Raw genomic sequence first — 23,084 nt, forward strand, 5'->3', positions numbered from 1 at the left:
AAAAAACCGATTTGGCTCTTAACACTGTTACTATCAAAATAGAGTATCTCGTAAAGTCATAGAAAGCTGGAATTTGCTATGTAAACTAGTATCAGTATACAAAAAACAAGAAAAACTTAGAACCTGGCAGTTCATTCCCCAGCCATTAAACTAATGAATGGAAGCTGAAACGTTGTTTCTAGATGTATGTAAATTGATATTACAGATTTTCAATTAATAACCCATCGCCTTTAAATTATTATTCACTTGCATAAGCAAATACAGAAAAGTGAGTTTGCCTTCCAAGAACAAATCAAAAGGGTACGTAAAGCTACCATTATACTAGGATGCTAGCATTCGGGATGCTAGCATCTCAGTTTGAGTCGAATTTGTTTGTGTTGGGATGCTAGCATCCCGGACTGCTATTTTATTTTAATTGTTTGCCAGTCGTCAATATGGATTTTTTAATTACTTTAGAATGTCAGTTCCTTCTTCGAAAGAGCTTCTAGGTTACTTCCAAAGCGACATCTTTAAACAAGATACAAAATTCCTCAGACCAATTTCACCCGAAGAGAAACTAGTCATAACTCTGATCAAAGTGCGCGCGCGCGTATATGTCAAATAGAGTGCCTGCTCGGATGCTAGCAGCCTAGTATAATGCGCCGCATTTGAACCAATGCCCCACAACCGACCGGCCGCTCGCATTTCAGCATCCCGCTCGGGATTATGTTTTATTTAAAAATAGAATTTGACAATTTTAGTTATTTATGTCTACCTAATGATCTGGAGGAATTTGGAAGTTTTGCGCTGTTTAGTCCAGCTTCGGTGGAGCTCATGTTATATACACGACTTAAAAACAGGAAAGAGCTTAAAGCAGATAAAGGTAACCTGTCCACTCTATAAATAAGTTTGATGTGTATATTTCAATACTAAACTGCTTAAAATGTTTATAATAAGTACAAAATGTATCAAATAAATATTTATTTACCTCACAGTTCAACACAAATTATGAAAATATTTCATTGAAAAATCATTTAGATACTGAATGCGCTCACATTAACACTTTTTATATATCCAAAGCCAAATACAGATAAGCTTTATAACACTATTGGAATAGTAGATTCCTTCAAGTTATCATAAATCAATCGCTAATAAAAAAGAATTCAATTCAATTGCTGAGTCACATATATACATATATAATCTAAAGTTTTCGATCATATGTGTGTGGAAGAGCGCCTACATATACTGTAAAAACAGTCAAAATATAACTAGTAAAGAAAAAGTAAAAATGTATTAATGTATTGTTTCCATCACGAAGGATACAATTAAATTATGATTATAGTGGGAAAACTGACGACTTTCAGTTCTTTTGAGACATTTTAAATCTATCAATTTCAGCGCATACAAATCGATGAAAAGAATAAGGTTTAATTGTGATGTTTTGATACAGAATTCGGAAAAGAATTCTTTATCAAAATGTGATATTGACATTGACAATTTCCTTATTTATATTGATCTAAAGATCACCTTCATTAATATCCAAATAAGGATAAAATCAACTTAGAACTTTGTTCTAATAAGAAAACTTAATTTTTCCTTGGTCCCTACATCTCAAATATATAGCAGTAATCAATTAAATTTTACTTAAATTATTTAGATCTTTTTCATCATTTATAGCTTTTTAGTTCTGAATGTGAACCATTTCTAAAAATTCCCTTTTTCGTGTATTAGATTCCGGTTTAAGAATTTTTGAATCCTTTTATTGAATTTATGACTTTTTAATATTTCATAGTTGGTTAATGCAGCTCTATTTTTTTTATCTTATTGATGACCTCTTAGTCTATTTTCTAAATACTGAGATATTTGCCCTACATAGACTGCGTCACAATTAGTACAAGGCACTTGATATATAATATTATTTCTTTTGTTTCTTGGTGTATAAGATTTTAATTTAGTGAAATATTTGGATAATGGTATTATTTCCTTTATGACTTACACTAATATCATTTATTGAAATAATTCGATAATTGTTGGGAAAGTCCTTGTATACATTGTAAGGAAAAATGTTTTGTGTGTTGATGTTTGGTTTCTGTTTTGATTTTAAATTTATTGTAGTATCTGTTTGTTTTTTTCCCAAATATGTTATTAATCATTTTTTCTAGATAATTATTGCAGTTTTTGCTTTTTGAATATCACTTCATTTTGTGCTTTGATGCTATTTAAGGTATTTTCAATCGGCAAAGCATTTTTTTGAAGAATATTGTTTAAAGAATATAATGAAGGCGCCCTTCCATACAAAAATCTAAAAATTTGATTTTCTTCTAACCATTTGTACTGTCAACAAAGGAAAACACATGAAAGATGTTCCTATTGAAATTACAGAATAATAACTACTGCGTCGCTGTGGATTTCTCGGTGCCATGGATATTATTTTACAACACTTACTCAATAAATGTACGAATCACAATTCATTCAACCCTAAACGAAGTGTTGTATGACAAAAAATTATTCTAGCTTCTAACATTTTGATTTCTTCTATTTGCTTTTGAAATATCGGCATTCAGTTCCTGAGCACCTGTATATAAATAAATAGAATCCTAATAATATCCATGTCGTCTACGATGAAAATAATCAGGATGTCTCTTTGCCGGTCGGACATCTAATTCTATTCTATCATGATTATATCGCATTTGATTTGGATGTTCATCGTATCGAGGGTCCTCAAAAATTGTAATTCGCCTCTTTGGATAACTTCTATCGTAGCCTTCATAATAACCATCACCTCCTGCATAATGATCTCTACGGTAAGGAGGACTCGCGTATCTTTGTTCATCGTAAATTCCACCTGCTCCAAATGAATTTGCACCTTGATTAGAGATTCTCCGATCATCAAATTGATGATTTCTGTTGTAATTCTGATTATTCATCCTATCTGCGTCATATATATGAGCATTGTCGTATTGACCTTGGTTCACTCCTTGATTTGCATGATAAGAGCTATCAAGATGATTTCCATGCTTATTATCTTCCATGGCGTTTCCATAAGAACCTTAAAAAAAGATTATCATTTCTAATAATGTATAAACAAGAAACTGTGATTGTAACGTGATTTCAAAAAAATTTCATACAGGTATTCACAGAAAAAAATTATAAATAACGTTTAACTGCGTCAAAGATATTTCAACAAGATTAATTATTTTGTAATCAAAAATTCTCGATAAAAATATATCGAGAAGCTAACTATTGTTTCCTAAGTATTTAAAACTTAATTTTAACTGTTAAGAGTAAATGTGATGATGTTTTGAACGCTTTAAACCGTAGTATTTAATTCCTCTCATATGGGCACATTTTGAAATTACAATGCGAATGGTTCATGTTGAATTCTCGTGCAGGATACTGCACACACGTTTAGCACAACTTTTTACATGTGAAGTAGAAGCTGCATTATTAAAATTCACAAAATTATAAAAATTCTGAGCAGTGCTTGAAGTTGTCTTTGGTGAGAGCCTTTAGAAGCTCTGCCGTTTTTTGCTTTACCGCTTCCATCGACTCAAATTGGGTCCCTTTCAAAACAGATTTTATCTTCGGAAACAAAACAAAATACACGATGCGAAATCTGGGAGAACAGCGGGTATTCGAACACTGGAGTGCGCTTACTGGCCAAATACTGCTTCACAGATAGCGCGTTATAGGCAGGTGCGTTGTCCTAGTGCAAAATCCACGACTCGTTCTCGAAGTATTGCCAAAACCGACAAATAGTAAGTTTGGTTGATAGTCTGACCCTTTGGAACCCATGCAGTGATCACGATATCGTTAATGTCATAGACAAGATATCCAGATACCCAACGCATCACTCGTTTTTTACCTCACCCGTCTAGGGCGCCATCTAGGCGCGCAGTTTCGTTATTTAATAGCCAGAATGGAAAAGGTAAAACGTATTTTTAGACATGACTGAGTTTTTGGAATCCTAGCTGTATTTAAATTACTCCTTTTATTTGCATTTAAAAAGCTTAAACCCAATCTTGAATTTTATATCTTCACTTTGGTATCTTCACTATTCAAGTAAAATTCATATAAAAGACTATTTTAAACTTTTACTGTGGATTTCCAAGAAATTTGTAAGAGTAAAAAAACAGAAATTATTAAATCTCAATTTTTTACATCTCTGGTAAGTAAGAACCGCGTACTTGAGCTTAATTCGTTAAGAACATTCTGGAGAATGATCTAGTTGTTATAAGAAGTTGTATATATAACTAGATGAATAGTTTCATCAGTTTTGATAAGGTGCCTGAAAAACAACGGACAGGTTAGTAGAAACTAATAAAATACGGTGACGTTTACAAAAAACTGATTGGGAAATAAACTTGAGAAAAAGAGAACTTTTATGCCTATATCTACGAAGATTTTCAACAAAGTTATTGGTTTCTCGTACTACAGATGTTACTGTGGCGGAAAAATGAGAAATCAATTACGTTTTGTAATGGCAGGAGATCATTTTTATAGATAATTCAATAATTTTCAATTCTATGAGATGTGTTTCAGTTTACAACGTACAATCAAATAATACATTTTCTTGTTTAACCTTAAACAATTTTTTATTGCCTTCCACCGCATATTTTCTGATAAACAACTTTTATTCTTCGAATACATATAAGCAGAATGGGAGTAAAGTTCTTTGTAATAACAGGTAGAACGGCAGACCAAATATGTATTAAAAGAAGAAAGAAATTAAAAAAAATGAGAGCGATTGGCTGACGACAGATGAAGATTGAAGCTGTTAAACGTTGGGAAGCTTTGTTCACGCTTTTAAAAACTAGTTTAATTCTTAGTTTTCTATACGTTTACAATTAATTTTTCTCACCTGAATCGCTTTTTCGAATGTGTTGACCACCTTCATCACTACCACTATCATAAAAACTGGAATTGCTCCCGACCTCGTCTTTGTGATAGCTATTATGGAATCCATTACGTTGATGGCCTTTTTGATGAACTTTTTTATCCTCGAAACTATTATCTGCCGTACCACCTTTATTAAAAAAATTTCCTGTATTGAAATTATTAGCACTCAAGTGGTCATTCTTGTTATTGTTCTGCTCGCCGTACCGGACATTTGACATAGAATTTACTAAATTTTTTTCATTGAGTTTGTTGAATCCTGCGTCACCCTCAAAGTTGGCAATACCTGGAAAAACATACTCATATATCAGATTCTAATACTATCAAAGGTGAAATTTATCCATTGGTTTTCAATATTTGAAAATAACATAGAACTCAGATAGTATTATTTAATTTGAAATTGATTTAAACTATCCCACCACACCAAAAAATTTATTCAAAATTTAGCTGTTGAGGCATACTTTCATATTGACTTTCTGCGCATGTTATGGCAACAATTTACACCTGGCAATAATGTCTCTTTATTAATATATAATACCTGAAATTAGCGTCAAACAAATCACAGCACCTCTTAACTGCATTATTTAGTAGGATGTTTGTCACAATGGTGTGTACCTATTTCAATTCGCATAATTTGAAAGACTGAAACTTTTCAGCTACTACCAAAGGAGATGTTATGACAGTCTTATGTTCAACTAAGCAATTGAAAACAAGGAAATAGTTTCCCAAATTATTATTGCTGTTCCAAAATAAAAGATATTGGCAATGTATAGCAAATATACAGCAATATTCAACGATATGATCTGAGCTGAATAAAAATGTCCAGCAATTTTTTGGTTGAACGATATCAGTCATCCTGATATTACAGAAAATGTTTACTTAGAAAATATTAACTAATGATAATCTTGATTATGGAAAGTTATCAGTGAGCAACCCATAAAATTATTTATTGAAAAAAATGTGTTGTAATACGTTGGCCTAATGAAGAAAACCAAGGATGAGTATTCGAACTACAGAAAAAGAGGATTATCTATAATTTATTTCTTAGTGAATATAATAAATCAATACTATGTGAGTTGAGACAATTGGTCTTAAATTATAACCTTTTACTAACAACAACAGCACAGAAACGTATTCAATGCTCATATGGGCCCTTCCCATTCGTGATATAGTTCACGTCAATTTGGACATAAGAAAAATTGCTGCAAAATGGATTCTTCAATGTTTGAATGTTGAACAAAAGCTTGCAAGGGTAGAAGAAGCATCGCGTTCGATCTGTGCTCGATTTGAAAACGATGTAGACTTCTTAAACCGAATTGTTACTATGGATGAGACTTGGGTACATTTCTACGATCCAGGAATAAAGCAACAATCGATGGAATGGCGACACTCTCCAAGACCAAAGAAGTTTCGTGTCCAAAAATCTGCTGGAAAAGTTCTTGCTTCGGTTTTTTAGGATTGCCATGGAGTAATAATGATGATTGATTTTTGGATAAATCATAATTAAAATCTTATTAAATTGCGTGATTTTCCCATTATATATATTTATATTCCTATCATTGGTTTGAAATGATCAACCATTTCCCTTGTTTAATTTGTTTTAAATAGTTTGAATAATTCCAATTATTTAATTATTAGGAAAAATGCTCATATTAATGATACTTTCAGTGTTATTTGTTTGTTTCCAGTGCCTACGTACCATTTATATAGTAATTAATTTCACATTTAAAATTAATTGTTCCATAAATACAACATCGTTAATAACAAATATATAACATTTACACAGTCCAAGTTGGTATTCAGTACTGAAAACATAATTACGGTCAACAATACATACTCGCAGTAATGATGTTGAAAGGCCGTCAATCGGTGTTGTTATTAGTGTGTATTACATTTTTGGTAATTGTTTCGTTTTCTCATAATGAAGTTCAAGCTGAAGTAAATGTGGGACCCTGTCTTATTCCTTCTACAATAATACCCTTAAATTGTCCAAGATTTTGCCAAACGAGTGGTTACCGTGGAGGACATTGTTCCAATGGATTTTTTCCCGTCTGTATGTGCGAACAATAATGGTTTGCACGAAATTAGAAATTATGGTTTCGAACAGAGATTATTTCGACATGTTTTTTTTTCACTTATATACAGAATATTTATAATCGATGAAATTATATTTTTAAATGAAAATATCACTTTATAACGACTGATTTTAATAAAAATTTACTGTACTTACTCTTAAATATTTTTCTCCATTATATTGCCTAAGCGAAGAAATTTTATTCTTGTATAGATGTACACTGATGCATTGCAAAATATAAGCACAAATATATTCGATTCACTTGATTAAGAACAATGATATTTATCTTTTGAATATTTCTACAAAATGTCTGAATTTGGGAGCGTGTGTACGAGGATGCATGTGTCTCTAATTTGTTAAAAAGGTCGCTTTGAATTAAATTAGAACTACAAGAATATATAGAATAATCTAAAAGTCGAAGGGCATTAACTTTAATACTGCAATCATATCATTTCACCTCATAGTCTAGTCAACAACATATATAACATAAAAACATAATGATAAACATTCAAAAATATTTGAAACGGAATCAAATATATGGAAAAGAGAATTCTTAGAAATTGTTCCCATACATAGGAACAAGAATGCTATCAATGATAAAAAATATCTAAATAATTGAAGTAAAATTCATAGTTCCATTTTATAAATTCTGAAGCAGCTACATAATTTCAATGAAGATTGCTACGTATACTGGTATGGATAAAATAATGTCTACCTATCATAACATTGAACTTAAATATGGAACTGAAGAGAAACAGAACCCCAAAAATCACGAAAATATCCTCCACAAAATTGTAAAACAAAAAAAATAAGTTGATACCTTAATACAATAGTCAACGCCATTAACAACCAACTAACCTCACCTAACCTATAAAATTCATTATCATTTATATTCTAGCCAATGAATAATCAACTACATTCATATTTACCTAATCTATTGAAATTTAATGTTATCCATAAATTTACATATCAATATTAAACATCATTCACTAAAACTTATCCTTATCTAACCTATAAAAATTCAACGTCATTCATAATCTACCCAATCAAAAATTAATGAAAATTCCTATAGTAACCAGAATCAATATTTCAAATAATCAAAATTTCTATCAACGTCAATTCGAATATTGAATTTTGAATTCTATGAGTTTGAAAATTTTTATAAGCATTAATAATATCAAAATGAACCGGAAATCTTAATTAATTATTCTAAGTGAAATTTTATAATTGTTATACATTTATACATATTTCTTATATTGTATTTGACCATAACTTAAGTCCCAGACGATCAAAACATAAGTATTCGGAATATATATTGAAGTTAGTCCACTTTGGTGTTTCCTTGCTACAATCCCAATAAGAAACCTATATATGTATAATGAAATATCAGAAAAGAATACTAACAGATCTTTTGGTATTCTTTTTTGTTGTACAGGATAAATAAAACTCATTCGAGCAGATTAATAAAAAAAACTAATTTTGAAGCAGAAGAGACCTAAAACCAAAAACATTTAGAAACATATCAAAAATGTTTTCAAATGCTTATGTTTCTAAATCGTCTTGATTTTACGATTTTAGGCCCATTCTAATTTCAAATTAGTTTTTATAGACAGATAAAAATTCTACGAATCGACCTGTTGTGCTCTTCATCAAAATATTTCTATCTGCGTTTAAAGAATTTAAAAAAAAACTATTTTAAATCAGAAGTGACCTAAAATCATGAAAACAATACGATTTAGAAACATATACAGGTATTAAAAATAAATTTTTAACATCTTTAGATTGCAAAAGTTATGGATTGTTAACCATTAGGCATGAGTCGCCCCTGGCCTTCAGATAGTAGTGTAGAATTATTTATTCCATCAAACACACTACATGGACATACGTAATCACTCATAAAAAATTCTTAATGTTCGAATGTATAATTTAGAAAATATATTTAATTATAAGTTCTTATTTTGCAACTTTAAAGGCCTATAACTCAGAAAAGAGAAAATTTTTCCCAAGTCACGGCTTTATTTTAAGGTCGTCTACTAATTCCCGATTTTTTTTTTCATCATATATCATATACCCTATAGATATATAAATGATGTATTGGGTTTCCCATCGGTTCTTGAAATTGTTAGTTAGTCAACATCCTGAAAAGGCCTCTAGGCATAAAATTGTTAAATGCTACCAGAGCTTCACGGCCCTGATTATTGTTGTTATATAGAAAGGTCGTTTGAATTGATTGTGTATAGCTTAATTCATCCATAAGTAAAGGTCGTACCACCATTTCACGGTAAAAGTAGTAAATACTGACTGATTAATTATATTGTTATGTAACAGTTTCATAGGTTTAACACCTTTTACACGGTACTTTGCGACATAAAAAAGTATCAAAGTGCATTTAGAATATTTTCTTGAGAAAGACGTAAGTAAAGAGAATAACTGAGACTAACAGATATTCTTTAAGTAGAATAGGTTAATTCACCGGTAGACATAATTAAGTTATTAAACATAAGATATATTCTACAGACGTTAAGTTTCGATATAAACAATTAAAAAGGTCAAACTTGACATCCTTATCGTGAAGTGAGTCGAAAAAGCTTAATGTTAGCTTCAAGAAATGTTATGAAGAGGATGGTAGCATAAATTCGTGACTAGAGAATATCTAGATAAACTTGACACAAGTCAATTATCACTTCGGATACATGTCACCATTGTCAATATTACAGGTAATTTATGAGAAGATTAGGGCGATTTCAAGCGAGTTCAAGCGTGATTTTTCTTTTCTTCTACCTTCGCTTTTTTTTTCTAGGTCCTCAAGCTGATCTTCTTTTCACCTCTTACTCTGTATTTTGTATGCCACGCGTTCCATATATTATCATAATTGTTTATATGGTGTTGGTTTTTCTACTTCAGTTACATCTTTCGCTGCTCAAAACTTGTTTTCACTAACTTACAGCCAGAATAATCCTTTCCAAATAGGTCTTCCTCTTAGTTGTTCTATTTGTTTCTTATTAATATGAATTTTGGATCATACGTTGGTACTGAAAATATTTAGAGTTTTGAACGTATTGGGATATTTTTACCTCGGATTGAGTTTGCCAAATGTTCCAACATTACAGTTTTAGATATAGAGACGAGTTTGGCACGAATCGAACAGTGGCGAAAATTTCATTTTATACTATTGTTTGAGTGTTATTAGAAATGGTTTGGAGGGTTACTGACAACTCTGAGCTTATGGGGGTTGGGGAGTTGAATATGAAATCGCACAAGTGACATGACAGCTATCACTCACTCACTAACTAACGCACTTGGTAGTTCACGAATATTTTTTCACAATTTTTGAATGTTTTATGGATTATTAATTCATTTTTATCTATATGTGTACATACAGAGTATTAAAATGGGTCATTCCTATAACAAAATTTCTTCAGCCCACACCTTTCTGAAATATCACCCACAAAATGTGGTGACTGAAATCAAGTTTTTATTTTTTTTTTTTTTCAGTAATGCTAGAAACTGTAATTTCCGTGCACTCGCAAAGAACTAATTACGGATATTTTTTCTTCTTAAATTTTTTTTCCAAAACCAATATTTGCAGAAAAATAAAATAAACACCATAGCTTTTATTTTTTTATTTTTCGATAAATTGAGTGTTAAATTGTGAAGGTGTTAAAAGTAATACGACGAAGAACACGAAGAAGACGAACAACTATCAGATCCTGAATTTAGATGCTTAGCTATTCAAAAAGCAAAAATTGCATTGAAAAAAATAATTATCCGGAAATAATGATAAATAACATTTTAAGAAAAGAATAAACAGATACTACAATCAATTAAAAATCAAAACAGAAACGAAACATCAAAACATTAAACATGTTTCCTTGCCATATGTACAAGGACTTTCCCAACAATTATCGAATTATTTCAATAAATATATTAGTAAAAGTGTAAAGGACATAATACATTATACAAAATATATAAATCAAAATCAACATCTCAGTATTTAGAAAATAGACTAAGAAGTCATCAATACAATAAAAAATGAACTTCATTAACCAACCATGAAATATCAAAAAAAAACATAAATTCAATTATAAAGATTCAAAAATTCTTGAAACGGAATCTAATACACGAAAAAGGGAATTTTTAGAATTGGCTCATATTCGTAAGAACGAAAAAGCTATAAATGATAAAATTATGTATCGTAAACCCTTCTTCTATTTTCTATTCCACTACTAAATAATTGTATGATCTCGTAATCCAAACATTACTTTTTACATTTATTCTTTTGTTGACTTTATTTATTCCGGTTTTGTTTATATCTTTGTTTGTTTCCTTCAGACCGTTCTCTTTTCTATTGCTTCTATAAAAGTTTGTTGCTACTCATCATTCCATTCACTGGCTGTTTTCTTTAATTTACTTTGTACTTGTAGCTCATTTTTTGTGAGATCCGTTTTAATATAAACTTTTCATCATGTTTCTTAAATTACTTTTGTTTTTCTGTATCTTTACCATTAGAATATTCAATTACACACACCTCATCCTACTTTAACTTCTCTTTTAATAAAACTTTCCATAGCACACCCATTTGTGGACTAAGTATTACTAGATTCCTTTTTATTTTTTCTTCTTTTATGGTTTCTATTTTATTTTACAAAAACAAAATTTTCCTTTTTTTGTTTCGACATACTCGAGTTTTTAAGTTTCTCCATTTTTCCTCTTTTTTTCCTTTTATTTGCTCTACTTTTACAAGGCGTTCTTTTCACCTTTTTCTTTTTTCAAACTCTTGGTTTCATTCTTCTCTTTTCTTAATTTATTCATATACATAATGAGAACAGTTTATAGTATATGGAGACTTTATTTAAAAATAAAAGGAATAAGCTAAAAGCAATTTCCGAAAATAAAAAATAACCTCAATAACCCTCAATGAAAAAAATACACAAAACGGTTCCAAATCTCGATGAAAATACATTGGACCATTAACCAAATTTTGGCTATAGAGTTGGGGCAACTGTCAATTCTGAATGGTACACCAGCATTTGTTTGCCACAAGTGATTGAAAAAATCGAATTTATGGGTGATCCGCCGTACAGTCCTTGTTTGGCAGCCAATGATTTCCTCTATTTCCGCAAATCAATAATAGATTGCGAGGTCAACGTTTTTCTACACCTGGGTTGATGCGTTCAAATCACATGTTTTGGAGATACCTCAATCGGTATGGAAAAACGCTTCAACAATTGGTTCAAATGTATGCAAGTGGAAGATATATTGAAGAACAATAAAGCCATATCCAATTATAAATATTTATATAATAATAATTAAATACTGCTTATGAAAACTAATAAATAAAAGCAACCGGTTTTATTAACAGTCTGATAACAAGGCAACTAAATAAATTTAAATAAATTCATTGTCTTCTGAAAGGAATTCACAATTGCACATACAAATTTCACGATTTCACATAACAATGTACCGGTACAGATTGAGTTGATGGAATCTATTGTTTATTCAGTTATTTTAATTGACCGAAATTGATTAATTAAAGTAACCACAATATGCAACGAATTGATTTGATTTCCTGACCCCACTAAGAAAATTCCATAAATTTAAATTTTTGAGCTTATTACCTTACATCATTTTTATTTTAATTAAAGGCTTCCAAATTTTTCTCAATCGGTATTATTGTCAGTGTATTGAAGATTCTTTTCGTTTCCCAGTTCTAAGAATTTAAAGATATCAATTCGTGAAGAAAATACATTCCATCAATGATAAAATTCTCATAAATAATTACATATATTATATATAAACATTTAATACATACATTCTCATTATTATTATTATTATTATTATTAGTAGTAGTAGTAGTAGTAGTAGATACTTCTGATTCTTATTGAGACTGTAATCTCTTTCATCAATCCTTTCGATATATATTCCTGTTCCCACATGTTATGTACCAACCACTTGTAGATTCTATTGGAGGCTTTGTTTCTTTTCGCTTTTACAATTCCGAAATAATTTAATCACTCCATGCTATTCTGTAATCTTTTCTCTTGATCATACTATTTTCCTATACTCATATTCTTCTAAACTATTTGGTGTTCCCATTTTTTTTACTGTGATGAAGTTTCTCCATCCATATATAATTCAGTCTAATGGGTGATCAATTTCTCCTTACCTATTATTATTTATTACTTATTCTTTTTATTTCGTTAGTCAACGACTCCATCCATTCATTTTTCTTTTTCATAAATATTCAATCTGTCCCTGTCCTTATCCAGTTTGATAAAGCTGCTTTCTTATTGTATATATTGTGTTATATGCTGCTACATTATTTGTTTTTGTTCTATATCTATACACAGTTATCCATCTTCTTCCATTTGAATTAAAAATTTCTTCTGGATAACTTAAATATTTCTTCCTTTCTTCTTGAAATGCATCTACTTTTACCCCTTCCACTTCACAATCTTTCTCTTCTTATATTTTTTCATCTTAAATGCAGCTAAATAATAGTCATAGTAATTGTTGACGCTTTTATAATTCCTATGTTCGTTAATTTGAATATTTTTTTCTGCATATTATCACTTACATTTCACAATCTTTTTCTTCTCTTATTTCTATATATCAGTGAGCTAAGTGAAGGTCAGTGTACTGGTAGATGCTTTAATATTTCTTTAATCGATAGGTTCATTCATTGGAGTAAATAAAAATAGTTTTTTCTTTCATTAACAGTAAAAACTTCTTCTACCTTTAATAATCTCTTTGTTTATAGTATTATCATTTCTGGTATTGGTAATAAATTTGTTTTTTGCTTGAGAAAATAGCCAAATATATATTTTATACCTCCATGTTAATAATAATTATTATTATTATATATTATATTATATATAATAATAATATTATTATATATAATAATATTATTCTTATAATAATATCCCATGTCAATTGTGAAGAAACTGACACTTACGAAATTAATTGCATTTTTGATTTACTTAAACAATACAGAAGATTTAATAATATCTGATCTTATTAGAACAGTATGAGTAACTATTTTTAATAAAAATATTGAATATTTTGATATTATTTGTAAGTATCTGAAAATACATTATCAAAAACTCGTGAATATTCAAATTTGAATCAGATATTAGTCTGGTTTATTTTCCTCAATAGGATTAAACTATGGAGTAGATATCATAAATCATTTTATTATCCCACAGAAATTGTGGAAAATTCTTTTTGTAGCTATTATAATAAATTATCTCTACTTACTCGAAGTTTGCACTGCATCTCCCTCTTTACAATGTTAACATTACTCAATTTTATACATTTCTATCAAGAGTTATGTGGTTATTACAATAGTTGAAAAAAATTTTCTAATCCATATTATAAATGGAAAAATGTATATGATAAATCTAGTTTATCAATACCACGTGCATGTTTGTGTGGTTAATTGTTTCTAAAAGCAATTAGTAGTTTTGTTTTTTGTTTTGGCTGTTAATGTCTTCAATTGTACTTTACATAGCTCAAGTGGAAGAAATGAACGCTGAAAATTATCGTATAAGAGAAATGGATAGTGAATACTTCAAATCGCACCATTTTTAATGATTTTTGGGTCGCCACCATAATGTACAAGGCCATCGTTGTAAGAAGTTTCGATCCAAAGCCTCGGGAGTTATCACACAAGCACCATATTTATCTGATATATATTGAGCAAATAATAACGGTATATTCAGCAGTGGCTAATTATTTAAAACTAATGTTCTTGATGTCCCTCCATTTGCCACCCACCCAATATAGTTGTATGTGTTAATGTGGATAAAAATATTATTTCTTTGTTTTAAAGCTACACAAAATCGAAATCAAAAACTACTTAAATACTCAATACAACCAACAAATATGATATTGACTTATTTAGCGAAGAATGATCGTTAGAAGACTCAGAAAAATGTCAAAGTCGACTAACAATCCCTTGGGTTAGTTATCACTAGTCAACAATTAATCCTATACAACTTCCATTCGTCTATCCCAGTGATGGGGAAACTACGGCCCGTGGGCTAATTCAAAAGTTGTTCAATATGAAAAGAAACCTACGATTTCCAATATGAGGTAATTATATTAACAGTTGCTGAGCTACATCACTGATTTATAGATTCATAAGGGCTCTTTCTTTGGTTCGGTTCTCATAGATGAGACATTTTCTGCGACTTTCTGATCCTGAAAGTTTTGTTATCTTTGGAATCCTTATTCCTACTTTCTTGTGTCTTTTACAACAATACTCCGCCCTATTTCAGCATTATGCAACAAAATTTTATGCAACGTGGATATACCATATACTTTCCAATGGCCATGTATGCTTTTTATTTTGAGGAGAGTCTGATATGTTGAAAACATATTAATTTTCATCCACTTGCCCAGTCCCGAATAACTTTATTTTTTTTATTAAAATGGGGCATAAAATCTCTTGCTTACAATTGTCAGTATTGAAGAAATGTTTTCCTCGTCAAGTTCAGGATGATTTTGCCGAATAAAACTTCAACGTACCACTCCACAAGAACTCACACCAAACTCAAACTCATGACTAGACAACATTAGCAACAAAGTTGTGGAAGAAACAAAAGCGTACATCAATCCTTTCCTTTCTTTGCAGTATCATGATCAGATAGGCAGATAAAGGCAGATGATTTTTGTGTTATGCTTTACTTTCACACGTCTAGTTTGACAAGTGACCTTCCACATCTAGAAAAAAACCGGATTTGTAACTTATAATGTTGTAAAGCGCTCTATTTTTTTGTTGCCCGATTTGGCTAATGTTAATTTGTTATTTTTTTTCTCCCTCTTTCACAATTATATATCACTCATTTAGAGTAGTTAGTGGGTAATTTTGTCAAGTTTCCATTATTCCAATGCGCGTTAATTATTGGGAATAACTTCGAAACAGGGAGAAGAATTGTGCTGTTCCTATATCTAGTAACTTATAAGAAAAACATAGTAGATAATCGAAATCAGTGCTTTCCAAAATCGAATTTTTTCCGCTCTGGCATCACTGTGCGGCGTTAATTCCTAACGCACACGAATGAATATAATTCTCTCCTTTTGTATTGTTTGGCAATTTCAAAACTAAAATAAGTAGGTAAATACCTAATATATATTTTATCTATTGCTTCTAGCGCCAAATATCGCTGAAAAAGCTCAAAATACTATTTCAAATTTGTTAGCGTGAATATTTCAAAATATAATCGGTTCATGAAATGGAGGTAAGAAAAAAAATTAATCATTAATTAAAAAGAGATTAACACAGTCAAATTATTTCCCTCCCGTGTGTTAAATGTCACTTTCCGCGCTCATTGTGTAATATACTTCTGTCGGCCACTTTGAATTTTAATGGTTAGAACTGTTTAATTGTACAGTAATTCCAGCAACACCTCACTTGTGTGATATGTAGTCCGAAGGACAAAATATTTGTTCAAAATTCAACAATTTACTGCTGTTCTTTAACGAATAAATGTTGGTTGTAACAGCAGCCTTACTTTCGATCATTAATATTTATTTCAAACCTTTACTTTTCTTATATAACTAAACCGACAAATATTATATTTTCGCGAATAAACTAATAATTGAAAGTGAACAATATTTCATTGATAAAGCACTTGAACAATTGAACTTGAAAAATTAAATAATCCGATTCTTCACGACTTTGGCAATTAGAAAGGAGATTCATCAAGTATTATTGACTTATTTCGTGAATCAAGCTGCAACATTACTTCTTCCATCGCTTCCGTACGTTCAAAACGGCTGTGGCGAAGCGTGCGTTGATGATTAGCACGCAATATCTACTTAGTTCACGAAATCAATTTAGCGTTATTTCCAACACGACCAAATAACTGCACATAATTATTGCTGCCAATTTTCCAAACGGAAATACTTTATGATTTTTTATACTAAAACAGATTTGTTGAATATTGATTATAATGGGATCCGGAGATTAGAGTTTAAAAATACACCTCCAGATATTATTCAAGAAACATTTGATGGTTGTCATAATTTACTACCAAATACATTATGACATGAAATCGACAACTTTTTTGACTGAAGACTGCAAGTTAAGATAAAATAATATCCTAAAAAAAATGTAATTCAATACTTTAATGGCTCTGGCAATATGTTCTAAAAGTATTAAAAACGTGAATTCAACAATTTTTTAAGGATGCATCTGATGAAAAGTATTTGATTAGAAAAGGATGTTTATAAAATATTTATGGCAGATTGCATTTTTGGTTTTAATTTCAGACTATTTTAGCTTTTGGAATCAGACGAGCATGATAAACGTGATACTAAAACCAAAGTTCCTGGGAATTTCATAATCACAGAGAATTCTACCAAATTTACAAGAAGTATGCAAAACAGGGCTAGGTGGCTTAAAAACGGCAAGTCCACGAGAGAGGACCAAATAGAGCCAGAATTAATCAAGTATGGTGGAACTGCACTAAAGATGAAAATATATCATTTAATAAGCAGTATATGGGAACAAGACACAATACCAGAAACGTGGAAAATCCAATATTGAATGCAAAAACTACAAAGGTATAGAACTACTAGAGAAAAATTTTGGCTAAGGCCATAGATAAAAGTTTGAGAGTAAATGGAGAAATTTTGTTCGGAGACTACCAATGGGGATTTAGATATGAAATTCACAAACCACATTTTCACTCTGAGGCAAACGCAAAGAATGGGATATGGATAAGATCAAGATCCGCCAATTTACTCAGTTTTCATAGATTTCCAAAAAGCTTACGATACTGTGAACAGAAACCATTTGTTCAGCATTATGAACGATTTTGGTATTCCAAAAAAGCTCATAAGTCTAACGGAAATGACACTCGAAAATACAAAAACGAAGGTAGAGGCAAATCAAAGAATATCAAAATGTTTCCAGACCAACACAGGACTAAAACAGGGAGATCCTTTATCCACTACGCAGTTCAATATAGTATTAGAATGGATAGTACGTGAAATCGGTTTTAACAGAACAGGACGCTAAAAATAAGAACAACGCAACTACTGTCATACGCAGACGATGTAGTAATCCTTTAAACATAAGAAAATGAACTTAAGAAAACCTGCACAGCTTTCATAGAAATGGCAGAGACAGTGAATCTACGAATCAGCGAAGATAAATCGAAGTTCTTGATAATGACTACAAAGGAAAAGAGCAATGAAAAGGTTGTCAATACAACTGAACGAAGAAAAGGTAATGAGATTAGAACAAGTTCCAAGTTATGTATATCTTGGGGTGATTAGAAACGACGACGGTGACCAGGAAAATCTGCAAGCGAAGACGACGATGAGATGATAATAAGATACCAAAAAATCTCCAGATATGCGAAGCTACATAAGAACAACAGTGAGCTACGGAGGAAGAGAAGTTAGATATGTGGAAAAGAAAAATACTTAGAAGGATGCTAAGCGGTAAAAAGGAGGAAGATTTATGCATTAGGAGAACAAATAATGAAATAAGGAATCTATTTGGAGAAGCAGAACTAAGCAAAATAACAAGATCCAAAAGAATAGAGTGATTGGGTCACATACAGAGAATGCAAAATATGAAGCAAAATTTTTTCAACTATTGAATTCGGAAACTAAATACAAACCACGGTTTTGCAAGATCATATCGATCAATCTATGGGTAATAAAATAAAACTATCAGAAATTGTAGTAAAATGCCACTAGAACCTGAATACAATAATACTTACCTAATTACATTCCAAAATTGTTCAAATGGAAGTGGCAACTACAATTTCAATTGAATTATTAAAACGAGTTAACGTGATATTTATTATGTATTTTAATCCCGAACCTCGTATTGAACACCTAAAAAAACGCATCCATAGAAAGAGTATAGTGTTCGACACATGAGAAAATGACATACGTCGCCTCATTTGAAACATATACGCTCGGGAAAAATATGTTATTTGTCTCAATCACATATATTATTCTTCGCAAGTTTTCTTGAAGAGAAAAATAGTAGGCTACAGGAAAAATTCCAAAATTATCCAATCAAAAGGAATAGAATTTATTAAACTCTGACAAAAAAAAAGAGTGTAATAATCAATAAAGCGCTAATTTTTGAGATTATATATATGAATTTTCTCAAAAAATATTAATATCGCTATTGGTTAGTTCTAATGGACCTCAGATATTGAAATTTTAATTTTTAATGCAGATTATACGAAAAATATGATTTTTAACTCATGATAGAATCCGATTTCATATGTCGGATGATGTAAGCCCTCACTTTGGACAAACAATTTCACTATATTCTGTTTATAAAAAAAATCACAAAACATTATTATCCATTGTACTTCTTGTAAGGTTCGTATCTATCCTTGTATTTGCATGCTTCAGTTAGGAAATAATAAATATCTACACATAAAAGAAAATTTCGATTTACCTTGATTAGTTGAAACTCCAAAATTATTATGGCCTTCGTATTGTTCCCCATTTTTTAAAGTTTGAATAACTACTGGATCTGAGCTCGAACATGTTAATGATAGAAAAAATAATAGAAAGCACCGTGTGAGGCACTTCTGCATTTTATTCAACGCAGGCAATTCCAAAACGAACTAAACCCAAACTAAAGTTATATCTACACGTTTTATACTATAGGTCATTGAAATTTGTAACCTTCACGTAGCATTAGCCGGTTTTTAAATTTCACGGGATAATTGCAGAGGATGTATACTTAGTTAAAGAAAAGTGAAAAAAGTCCAAAACTCGTAATGGATTTCTTTTAGTAGTGTTTAGTATTAAATTGGAATGAGGATGAATTAACCATGAACTTCAAACAACTCTTTTTTAAGTGTGATTGGAATTAAAAAATGTATACGTTACAGAGTGTCCAATTAGATCGTGTACATATTTTTATATAGACTAAAGTGGTTCGAAGATGATATTTATCAACAAAATTTTGGATGGTTACCTTAAATGTAACATCAAAATTGGCCGGTAATCGTTTTATAATACAATATAATATAATATAATATAAAACAATACTTTGACAGGAGTGTTAATAGTCGATCATTTTCAAAACTGACGCATAGTTATAAACTGAATTTAAATGCAGTTGACGAAAAAATCAGTTTTTTTAAGACTAAGTTAAAAGCATCAAATTTAAACTTGAGTCACCCCAACGTGATCTCTTCATTCATGTAAAAGCAACTGCATTACTGCAGTGTAATAAATCTTCTATTTATGAGACTGGTAGTGTAATTGTAAAATACATCATAATGGTCCACCTCTTCGAATACACTAACGAATATATTAATGATTTATTAGTCACATATTGAGCAAATGTATGCATGTTCCTTCGCAATTTATAATCTCAATATTGACAAAGATAAAATCACAGTGTTTCGTTCATCACAAAATTGAACTTCATACGAGGTTTTCAAGTTTTGAGGTAGACAGATAAAAACATATATTTATAATTGGATATGGCTTTATTGATTTTCAAATTATTCTCTTCCAAAACATGTGATTTGAACGCATCAACCGCTTCTTCAGTTATAGAAAAATGTTGAACTAGCAATTCATTTTTGAGCTACGGAAACAAAAAGAAATCATTGGGTGCTAAACAAGGACTGTACTGCAGATGATCCATTTTGACTGTTCACAAACGTTTTTGTTTGAATGGTGGAGAATGATTCGTCTGCTGCGATTGATTCTCCTGATTTTTTAGAGAAAGACCCATTAAGTCGATTGGTATTAGTTTCGGGTTCATATGCATAGATCCATGATTCGTCGCCTATCACGATCTTTTAGTCATCTTTTGAAGCACCGCAATTAAATTTTTTCAGCATTTCTTTGCACCAATCGACGCGGGCTATTTTTGAGTGATTGTCAAATTATGCGTTATCAACGTGAACTTACCTTTTTGACAGTAAAATGTCACATGACGATCATGCAATATCAATTTACGTACAGCATCGATGTTTTCTAGCACAACAGCCTATTTTTGACAACCCTCATAAAACTCATCCGGTAGCGAAGTGCAACCACGATTGGACGAAGTGCATTGATAAAACCAGTGTAACACGGTGGCTTCAGATAATGCTTCATCACCAGAAGTCGAAGAGAGTTCATGGACACACTGCTGTTTGCTCAATCCTCGTCGAAAGGCAAAGAATATCATCGCACGAAAATGTTTTTTAATTCAATTTTTCGACCAAGATGAGTTTTCCAAGTATCTGTAAACAACTTTAATAGCACTGGTATGACAACACGTTCTGGGTACGTCCACCATTAAAAATATCGAACATTATATTGGTAATGTCAGATTTATCATATTCACATCAGTGTTGCCTTATCTCAAGACTAAAGTAGTAACCCTCGTATACTTACATACAATGAATGAACTTATAATGGATTTTTTGAAAGAAAATATTTATGAAGTGAGGATGAAATTTCGATCTTTGAATCTGTTAAAATATAATCTGACCTGAATTTCTAATTATTATTTCAATCAATTAATCACCAACAACATTAATATCAAATCAAATTATATATATTTATAAATTTCTCCAATTTCTTTGATATATTAATGCATCTAAATGTTCTTGATTTTAGGTCTCTTCTGTTTTAAAACTAGTATTTTTTGATAGTTTTTAATAGAAAGATAAATTTTGACGTTTCGATTTTTCTTTAAGTCTTTAAAGTCTTTATCAAAATATGATATTGACACTGACAATTTGCTTATTTATATGATCTAACAAAATCGAAACTTGTTACAAATTAAATTTAATATATATGTTTAAACTTTAACACTTGGTATCTCAAATTGAGAAATTCCGAGCACATGAAATTTTGTTTTTGCCTCATGAATATGTCATTATTTCTATCTGCTTATTCATCTGGTTCATGCCGCGGATTTTAACAGTCATAAAATCGTTATTGTGGCAAAATATATAGCCATTGCTAAGGAATCGATTTGGGCAAGTTGTTTGAAGAACCAAGAAAAGCCCCTACGCTGTGCGCTGTGCGATATAGCATTTCAACAGAAGAAAAACTCATAATTACATTGAGGTGAGTTTTTTATTAATCAACATTTTCTAAAGTAAAAAAAATATATATTTCGTTACTCGCAGAAAAACTCTAACACTGCTGGCAGTTGGTGCTGGTGTTGGTCTGTGTTCCTGGAGATCCATTCCATTGCTGTGGTATAACCATAATAATTTACTAAATTATTTGGTAAACTAGATTAATGTGATTGATAATGCTAAAAGCCTTCAACAGAAGCTTGGTTACGCTGCACTTGCGACAAATAATTTCTGCGTTGTGGTACCGGGTTGCGAAAATATTGATTTTCAAATGTCTGATGTTACGGTCCTTGAAGAACATTTAAGTTTTGCAAAATTAAATTATAAATGGCAATTTTAGTCGTCTAAGTTCCGGAATTTTTTTAATCTCCTTAACTTCATCGTCAACAAACATTTTGTTTTCTGCTCTAATATACTTGCAAATCTTTCTTCAGCAGAGCTTAATTTTTGTTTTTTTCTTGAACTCTTAAAGGCAGAACTTTCTCCTACTACTAGGAATAAACTAAGCAAGCATTATCTGCATCGAAACTTCTTTCTGTATCGTTATTGGCTATAGATGCCTGTAGAAATCGTAGTCTATTATGATGAATATAAGAAGTTTTGGAAGCTCCAGCTCCAGATTTAACAGTCTTCATTTTTTTCACCTCTCTCATATAATTATCTTTTAAACTTCCATTTCTTTTGCAGGAATAACGCTGAAAATAAAACGTATTCAGTAATAGTTTTTTTTTTTTCAGATATTTAGGCACAGGATGTTCACTTGGGACATTAAGCTACGATTATAGAATTGGCAAATCTACTGTAGCTACCATAAAACCACATGTATGTGAAACTATTTGGACTATAAGACCCATTGTTATGAGTAAACCAACGGAAGAAAAGTGGTATGAAATATCCACGATAGTTGAAAAGAACTCAAGGTTTCCCCATTATTTGAAAGCCTTGAATGGGAAACATATACGGCTTATCCACCCTAAACACACGGGTTCCATGTATTATAACTATAAAAATTATTTTTCACTACTTTTACTATAACTAGCAGATGCAAACTATTG

General features: G+C 30.8%; 1 protein-coding gene across 1 annotated transcript; it reads right to left on the reverse strand.

Moving 5' to 3' along the window:
* Nucleotides 1-2,504: 2,504 nt before the first annotated feature.
* Nucleotides 2,505-19,527, reverse strand: LOC130449851 (uncharacterized protein DDB_G0283357-like). The gene is made up of 3 exons (XM_056787892.1): nucleotides 19,386-19,527; nucleotides 4,841-5,161; nucleotides 2,505-3,028 (listed from the first exon to the last, which is right to left on the reverse strand). The coding sequence occupies exons 1-3, from the start codon at nucleotides 19,525-19,527 to the stop codon at nucleotides 2,577-2,579; spliced, it is 915 nt and encodes a 304-aa protein (XP_056643870.1). The 3' UTR covers nucleotides 2,505-2,576.
* Nucleotides 19,528-23,084: the final 3,557 nt, after the last annotated feature.

The sequence above is a fragment of the Diorhabda sublineata genome, chromosome 10, assembly GCF_026230105.1.
Source record: "Diorhabda sublineata isolate icDioSubl1.1 chromosome 10, icDioSubl1.1, whole genome shotgun sequence".
Classification (NCBI taxonomy): Eukaryota; Metazoa; Arthropoda; class Insecta; order Coleoptera; family Chrysomelidae; genus Diorhabda; species Diorhabda sublineata.

Coding starts and splice junctions, on each gene's coding strand:
- LOC130449851 (XM_056787892.1), bottom strand. CDS start 19,527: ATGCAGAAGTGCCTCACACGGTGCTTTCTATTATTTTTTCTATCATTA. Junction 5,162..19,385: donor TGGAGTTTCAACTAATCAAG/GTAAATCGAAAT, acceptor ATGTTTTTCCAG/GTATTGCCAACTTTGAGGGT. Junction 3,029..4,840: donor CATTCGAAAAAGCGATTCAG/GTGAGAAAAATT, acceptor TCTTTTTTTAAG/GTTCTTATGGAAACGCCATG.